The sequence below is a fragment of the Lipotes vexillifer genome, unplaced genomic scaffold, assembly GCF_000442215.2.
Source record: "Lipotes vexillifer unplaced genomic scaffold, Lipotes_vexillifer_v1.1 scaffold609, whole genome shotgun sequence".
In the NCBI taxonomy this organism is placed as follows: domain Eukaryota; kingdom Metazoa; phylum Chordata; class Mammalia; order Artiodactyla; family Lipotidae; genus Lipotes; species Lipotes vexillifer.
This window is the reverse complement of record NW_006777590.1, coordinates 70146-78725: the sequence shown is the minus strand read 5'-3', so window position 1 is coordinate 78725 and position 8580 is coordinate 70146. Positions and strand designations below refer to the sequence as shown.

At 51.3% G+C, this 8580-nt stretch overlaps 1 protein-coding gene across 1 annotated transcript in view; it reads right to left on the bottom strand.

Moving 5' to 3' along the window:
• The window catches only part of LOC103071092 (nuclear RNA export factor 2-like), a 10780-nt gene extending 5372 nt beyond the window's left edge, over positions 1-5408 (bottom strand). The window contains 13 exon segments of the mRNA XM_082930904.1: positions 144-251; positions 395-450; positions 534-596; positions 974-1010; positions 2800-2909; positions 3097-3204; positions 3324-3412; positions 3559-3628; positions 3768-3848; positions 3959-4069; positions 4174-4257; positions 4870-5023; positions 5257-5408. Of these exon segments, the coding sequence (XP_082787030.1) occupies positions 144-251; positions 395-450; positions 534-596; positions 974-1010; positions 2800-2909; positions 3097-3204; positions 3324-3412; positions 3559-3628; positions 3768-3848; positions 3959-4069; positions 4174-4257; positions 4870-4989 (1037 nt within the window). The 5' untranslated portion in view covers positions 4990-5023; positions 5257-5408.
• Positions 5409-8580: the final 3172 nt, after the last annotated feature.

The following is an 8580-nucleotide window of genomic DNA, read 5'->3' as shown; positions in this document are numbered from 1 at the left end:
TTCCTGCTGTCCTTGAAATACTCGCACAAGCTGCTTCTAGGAGACAAAGAGCCAACAGTGGGTGGTGGGTGTTTGCAGGAGCTGGCCTGTGTCTGCTGGGGAGCCGCACGGCCCAGGAGCACAGCCTGTGCTGTGATACTCACGGGGCTGGGTCCTCGGGGTGGAAGGGAATCGTCAGGGAGAAGCAGGCCTCCTCGTGATAAGCACCCGCGAGAACCTGTCTGTCTCCACAGTCATGGATCAAGTAGTACCTAAGGAGGAGCAATGAAGACAGTCTTATCTCTGTGGTCCGGACCTCAAATGGACTAGAAAACTCCCCTGAGCAGACCTGTGCTTCGGTGGCCTCAGCTGTCCTAGACCTGCCCCCCTTGCTCAGCTTCCCAGAGGTACTTACTGCTGCAGGAATTGCAGGACTAGGCTCTTCAGCTCATCAGATCCAAAGTAGCCTCCCTGGAATCAAATGGCACTTGAGACTATGCAGTAGATAAAGCCTCCCTGCAACACCCCAAATGTTGTTTGATCCTTTTCCTCACCTTGCAGGGCTTTACTATGTAGGGAGTGTCAACGGTAACTGGTGACGGTAACTCCTGGCCATCCTGGAGAAGGGAAGAGGAAGTCAGGAGTGGAGACCAGGGGAGTGGCCCTGGATGATCCGGGAAAAGGATGGGCCCAGGAGGGTGAGGGTCAGAGGTCAGGTGTGAAAGGGCCCTGGAAATTCCATGGGAAAGCTTACAGTGGATGTCTTCATCATGAGGTCCTGGAAGTCTCTAGTGTTAAATTCAACTTGTGTGTGTGTGCGTGTGTGTATTTATGGGTATTTTCCCGGCAAGTATATCCATCAGGAGTCCATGTCCCCCCAAAATGGTTAAGGTTCTGATGCTAATATGTGATCTAGGCAAGACCCAAGGGGCTTGAGGTCAGGTGCAGAGGCCACCGACATTCGTAAGAGACAATGATTTACGTAGGCACTTACCAGGCGTAACAACTTCGGGAAACATCCTCTGATGGCCCTGTCCGAAACCAAAAATTGAGAAGAGGTGGTTGATAGTTCAAGGTTGCAATGCTTCCTTTGAGTTAAAACAGTAATACCATCAACAGAGATCAGTGTGTTCTGGCCAATCCAGCAGCACCCTTTGCCCACCTCTGCTCCTGATTTTAAGGGTTTTCAGTCCACTTGCCTGTTGAGCACTGAGCATCTGTCATCTTACTGTCTGAAAGGCACTGTCTCCTCATCTCTCTCAGTACCTTCACTGTAATATTCCTTCCCTCCCTCCCTTCCTCTGCTTCGCCTGGGTAGCTCCCACCCAGACTACTCGGACTCCCTTCTCCAGTGCCACAGGGACCAGCATTTCAAACCCATGCTGCAGGGCTTCCTTCTCCTCCCTTCCTTCCTCCAGGGCCCCAGGGAAGGCTGTGGGGAGAAGAGGGGATGGCGTGGGAGCCCGGGGCTCTGCTACCTCACTGGGGGCCCAGCACTCTGGCAAGACCCCGACACCCCCCAGGGATGGCCCAGGATGCTGGGCCAGCGAGGTGAGTGAGGTGGGGCTCAGGGAGGGAGATGGAGGGGATGAAGACAGAAAGGGAGTGAAGGTAGGAAGGGAGAGATGAGAGAGACATAGGGGCACAGAGACAGGGGAGAGAGAGAAAACAAAGGGAAGGGAAAGAAGCTCTCCCGTGGTCGGGGTCAGGGAAGAAGAGAGAAGAAAGGGGAAACGGCACACCTGTTGCAGCTCTTCACCTGCCCCAGACACACCAGGTATGAATGGAAAATATGCAAATGTTGGGCTGTGGGCCCACTGGATTCTGGCTGAAACTCTGTCACCTGTGTGAGCTCAGCCAGACTTGGACATGGGAAACTGAGCAGCCACGGGGGCAGATCTTCCTCAGTAGGAGGAAAGGATCATGTCCCAGCTCAGTATGGGGCTGAGGATCCGTGGCCCCCTCTGATGATCACCGTCTCCTCTCCCAATGACCCCTGCACCTGTCTGAGTTGCTTCTTTATCTGAGGAATCACACCTGTCTCAGGCTGCCCAGGGCTCCTGTGAAGGACCAGGTGGGATGATGTGACGTGTGCAGGGAGGGATGGGAAGTGCCCCTGAGAGGCCGGTCCTTCTGTCTCCTCTACCACCTCTGCCCTCTGCCTTCCACTCCTGCCTCAGGCAGCCCTGTGATCACTGGCGGGGGCCCACGTCTGGCCCCTTGACTCAGGGAGTCCTGGTTTTTCCCAAGGAGGGTCCAGCTCCTGGCACTGGGCCAGCAGAATGGATGTCATGACAGCAGCCACCCATGGCCTCAGCCCTCAGCATGGCGCAGGATAGCCCCCATGTCAACCTGGGAGAGAAGAGGGGATCCATTTGGAGGAAGGGGAAGAGGGCCCCCCTCAGAACGGGGGAGGCAAACCGCATCTCAGCACGAAGAAGGAAGGCTTCTCTCAGCAAGAGGCCCTGGACAGGAGGACCCTTCTCAGTCCAGGGCGCCAGCATCTGGATCAAGGCTGGTCGCTCCTGGTCCTGGTGAGGAGGAGAAGCCCTGCTTCCTGGGGCACACTCTTGGGAGGCCTTGCTGGAATATAGCTGGGCGCAGAGAGCTGGAAACAGACCCCAGAGCGCCTGCAGAGGCGAGCAGGTCAGGGGAAGGAAACTCCTCACCGGTGATAGGCACAGACAGAGCAGAAGGTGGGGCCTGTGATCCTCCCAGAAGACCAGGGCTGCCACCTTTGGCAAAGGGGCACTGTCACAGATAGTCTAGGCTCCCATGGGTGAAGGTCACCAAGAAGGGTGACAGGGTGTTCACACTGACCTTACATAGGTGGACTGGTCTGGGAAGGTGTCACACAATGGGTTCCCTTGCAGCCACAGCTCTTCAAGCTTCAGCCCTTGCATCTTGCTCAACTCCCACACAGACGTCAGCTGAGAAATATGGGGTGGAAGTGGGAAAAGGAATCCCAGGGAAAAAGGGACATCCAGATCCCTGCACCCCCAGACATCTCCCTCCCACACAGGTACCTTCACCTGCCTCCTGTCATCACTCTGATGGCCATTAACACGCACCCCCCCCCACTCTCAACCCAACTTTGACCTGGCTTCCTCTTTTCACCTCTTTGTTGGAGAGGTTCAGGATCTTGACCGTGGGGGCCATCTGTATAATGTCAGACAGGCCATCCAGCTGGAACAGTGTGTTGCTGCTCAAGTTCAAGGACAACAACTTTGGGGCAAGAAGAGGTAGAGTGAAGGTTACTATCTAGGACCTTGGAGACAAATCTGCCCTCCACCCCACCTCTTCCACCCCCTACCCTAATACCAGCACTGGGCCTACAGCCTCACCTCAGGGAAATTCTTTTCGATGACCTGCAGGGTGGCAGCCATGCAGCTTCTTCGATTCAGAATTATATCAACATCATAGCCCACCAAGTCTTCAGGAATGAGAGGGGAGGGGATCAGTTGACTGACTGGGGTCTGGAGCCAGCACCAGCCCCTCCCCACGTTACCATCCCTAAGTCTCCCTCCAGGAAGACCCCTCTGCCCTCACCCACCCTAGAATTACTGCTGTCAGCTGTACCTGGGTCAATGCGGAGCCTCTGGAAGTCAAGAGCTTGCTAGGAGACATCAGATTGTTGGCTCAAAGTCAGCTGCGGAGAGAGAGATGGAGAGAGCCTCTCTGAGGCTGTGGTGGTGGCAGGGAAATCGGGGGGTGAGGGGAACGGTGGTCTGGAGGAAGGAGAGGTGGGCCTGAGCGTTGGCACACAACATGCCTTGCCTCTGCATTACCTTTAGCTGCTCCATTTCTTCTGGCTTCAACTTATACTGCACAGAGTAGGGAACAGCGGAGAGGCTGACAAAGACAGGTATCTACAGCAAGAAGAGGTGGGGTAAGCACCAGGAACTCTAGTTCCAAAGAAGAAAACCTGCCCCTGGCCGGTACTGCTTCCTCAGGATGAGGTACACGTAACGCCCTCAACACACACCTTTCGGCTCTCCTCGTCAAGAATCTTGTAGCTAACATCCAACAATGCACAGGCAGTGCTAGCTTCCTGGACAAAGAATTGAGCCACATTTTTCACAAGGTGGAACTACAGGGGTTGAATGCAACAGCAATAGTTTCAGAAGCCACTGAACCAGGTCTCTCTCTCCCCCTTCCCTGTGCCAAGCGTCTGGCCTCGTCATCCTCTCATACGTCCACTGGAGTGAAGGGGACACTGCAATGTCTCTGGAATGAGTGCATTAGCCATGTCCTGTCATACTTTATCCCATAAGGAATCTAAGGATGAAAAGAAGTGATGGGAGAGAGGACGGACAACAGGGAATTTAGGCTGGAGGACGAACCTTTTCCTGTTCTTTTCCAGCCTTCTACTGAGCTTGAAAGGGCTTCTAAAGAAGGGATCACTGGCATGATTTCTTATGGGTGTGCGTAATATGGATTTCCTAAATACTCTTTCTCTCCAGTCAAACTCTCTTCCACGTAATCAAGGTGTCAGTGATGATCTTCCTTTTATAACTTTCCAGGAGATCCTACCCAGTGCAGACACTGCTCGCCCCTCAGACAAGGTCTCCAGAGGCTCGACCCTCCATCTCCCACACTCAGCTTGCCAAGCTGAGACCTCCAATGTGGAGTTGCTCCATATCCTTGGCAGTAGTTTCCATCTTTGCTTTGAGACAGGCTCATCAGTTCTCCTCAGGGTCAGCCTGTTCCCTTTACATTGTTTCTCTGAATGTGCCCTTAGATGAATAAGACTGTTAACTCCTGCTAATAAAAGGGACAGATTACAAACTGTCCCTAGTGAATTAAAACAACATCTCTACATGAGACCAACACAACTCCCCCGGGGGCTTTTCTCTTCTGCACATTCCATATATTTTTCAGGATACTCACTGTGACCCTGAACCAGCTCCCTGGGGTTCCACCTTTTGTGTTCTCCCCCATTTCTCTCTCCAGAGGTTTTCTGTTTCTCCACACAGTCATAACCATGTGGCCTTCACTGTCCCATCTCATTATCCCCTTGCTGCCTCAGATGGTACAGGGAGAGCTGCAGGGGGAATGTGGAGAGAAGGCGGGTGAGCGGCCATAAGTGCTAAGAAAGTCTTCTGTACACCCTCGTGTCTTTGACACCAGCACTACAATTAGGATTGCTCAACCATTATTTCACATCAAGCATGCCTCAGATTTGCAGTGAGAGAAGAAAAACAAGTCCACGGAGCGTGAGAGAGGTGCACAGTCCCAGGGGCTGCTGTGCACAAACCCTGCTGCCTGGTCACTTACTGTCTTACTTCGGGGTCCTCCTGGACATCCCTCTTCACGACGTTTCCATCATCCTCCTTGAGGTGTGAGGGCTGAGGCTCACATCTATCGTGTCCATAATGAGGGCTCCTCTCGCCAGAATTACCTGGGAAAGTACTCCAACCTTTCTTTCTTCCTTGAGGTGGTCTACCACCATCACTGTACTCTGAAAAGAGGAACAAAAATACAAGTTTGCAGACACATCTGTGGTCCACTTACCACGTTCCACGTCTTAGGCTAACAGCATGGTAGGGCAGGCAAAGTGCCAACCTGGTCTAAGGGACCAGTCCCACAAGCCTCAGAAAGGGCACTCTTCTGCCTGTCCAGAGAGGACAGCCTTATCTGACAGATGGCACTATCAGGGGAAGAATCGAGGAGGAGCAGGATGAGGAAGAGGACGACAAGGAGGACAAAGAGGGAGGAGGCAGGAGAGGACAACTGCGTGGAAATTTTTAAAACAGTGGAGCAGGACTGATAAAGAACCGAGGTGTATGCGTCCATGGGTTAGACTGGACTCCAGTCATATATATACCAGGAAGGCACCCGAATCTTGCCTTCTCTCAGGACTTTCCAGCAACCACACCAATACCTCTCTCGTGCTTCCCAAATCCAATGAGCCGCCAAACCGATTCCACTAACAACCAGCAAGCTAGCTGGACTTCCTTTGCCAGTGCACTTGGAGCTTTAATGTCAGGTGGCACTGATGTTAACGGCCTCCTGAACTGTCTCCCTCCCTCTAGCCTTGCCCTGAACAATACTCTGTTTGAAAGAGCCAGAGTGACCGCCCTATTGGGCCAGCCTGAAATGCCTTTCAGCTCAGCAGGCAACTCTTCCTAATTTCAGCCCTTCTATAACAAGGGTGTGAATGATAACCTGGAATGATGTGTCAACCAGCGTTTCCAAGTGTTTAGGGATTCTTCTTTTTGCTTTCTATTACTGGTTTCTAATTTGCTTCCATCATGGCCAGGGAACACACTCTGGGAGATTTTAATTCTTTTTTTTTTTTAATAAATTTCTTTCTTTCTTTATGGCTGCATTGGGTCTTTGTTGCTGCACCCAGGCTTTCCGCATTGACTCTTCGTTGCTACGTGCGGGCTTTCTCTAGTTGCAGCTAGCGGGGACTACTCTTCTTTGCGGTGCACGGGCTTCTTTTTGTGGTGGCTTATCTTATTGCACAGCATGGGCTCTAGGCGTGCGGGCTTCAGTAGTTGTGGCACCTGGGCTCTAGAGCGCAGGATCAATACTTGAGGCGCACAGGCTTAGCTGCTCCGCGGCATGTGGGATCTTCCTAACCAGGGCTCGAACCTGTGTTCCCTGCACTGGCAGGCGGATTCTTAACCACTGCACCACCAGGGAAGTCCCTCAATTCTTTTTGAATTTATTGAGGTTTGTCTGATGGTCGAGGAGATGTTCTAACTTGGTGAATGTTACAGAGACCCTCGGGGAAAAAAACTGTACTCTGCTGTTGTTGGGCAGAATGTTCTATTTATGTCATGCAGATCTCATTAGTTTACTGTGTTATTCAGGTCTCCTATATCCTTGCTGATTTTCTCTCTAGTAATTCTGTCACTTGCTAAGGGTGAGGTGGGTGTGGAAATCCCCCACTATAATTATAGATCTGGCACTTTCTTCTTTCATCTCCATCAGTTTTTGCTTCATGTACTTTGAGGGTCCATTGTTTGGTGCATACACATTTAGGATCTTTATGTCTCCCTGGTGTACTGAACCTTTCATCATTCTGTAAGGCCTCTCCTTGGCTCTCGTTCATTTTCTTTACTCTGACATCTACTGTACTGGATACTGAAGCTACAGGCATGCTTAGAAAGTGTCCTGGGTATACCTCACCTTGTATTCACTCCTAGGAGTTGTGTTGCTGTTCACCCCTCCACCCACAAGTTCTCCCCTCCAACATATCTAATTCACCATGGGAAAAGATTTGGAAGTTTTTCGGCATCTGCAGAAATAAGATCGTGTCAATTCTCTCTCCCATAGGTGGATTCACAAGGGTATTTTATTTTTAACGCATTCCACTGAAACAGTGAACCAGCAGATAATCACACTAGTGGCTTGTGGGGAGGGAGGATTATGGTAACTACACTGTTAGAAACCAGCTTCCTTTGGGTTGTAATACTTAAGGTTCTCTAGGTTTGTGTGCTGTGCCTTTTGTACATTAACTATTCCATGTTGCCTCCGGGCACGCTTATGGGTGAAGATCCATCCACTGCTGATCACTCCACGATGGCATGATTACGACCAGGCCTCAGATGAACTCCTCTGGGGAGCCCTTGCTTTCCATGTGTGGCCCGCTGTCAGGGCAATCCTGCTACTCACAACCTTGGGACTTTCCCTGTGTGGCACTGGAAGTGAAAGGAAACACAGATAGGGCATTTGACCCACAAATGCCACTTGCTCAGTCCCCAAACCTCGGAGGGGGCCTGGCGTGCTCTCTTTCTCCCACACTCCACATACAACTGGTCAGGAAATTCTCTCAGCCCGTCTCTCAAAGTATGTCCAGAAGGCAGCCACTTCTCACCACTTTCATTACCACCACCCTGGACAAGATAGCAACAGCTACCTCCTGGACTGTACTGCTGTCCAGCTGGCCCCTCTGCTTTCATCCTGGCTCCCTTACCTGTCTCTTTTCAATCCAGCAGCAGAGCGCAAGTCAAATCATTTCACTCCTCTGCTCAACACCACATAACAGTGGTTTGATGCCCACCAACATGTTCAAAAGCCAGGAGTTCATAATGATACTCATCAACAATAACAACAATAAAGAGGAACCTTATTGGTGACCTTTGGAGAATGCTGGGCAGCCAACTCGTTTTCAGGAAAATCCAGCAATGAAAGGGAAAAATTCACATTTTAAAGGGAGCAGTAAGGGCATGCGGTCTACGTACAGTGTATAGGAAGAGTCAGAGTCATTTGCAAGAACCCACTTTCCTTCCGAAATAATGTTGCCGAGGAGAAAGCGTAAAAGGGAGCTATATAACAGCTACCGCAGTCCCCCGGCTGACCAACAACGTTGGGTGCCTGAACAGGGCTAGAGACCTCCCTCATCAAGGTGATTCAGACACAAGCAATCTCAGACATCGACTTGTCAAGTATTTGATAGAATAATCCAGTGAAACTCTGTCACTTACTGTGTATGTGATTTTAGGCGAGAATTTTACATCTCTGAGCCGCAATTCCATCATGTGGTAGTGCTGTTTGCCATGAGTTTCCCTTTGGCCCTGTTCCGGGGACCTGGAAGAGCTGTACTTCTTGACCTCCTTTGTTTGGGCAGAGCTGTGTATGTGACTGGTT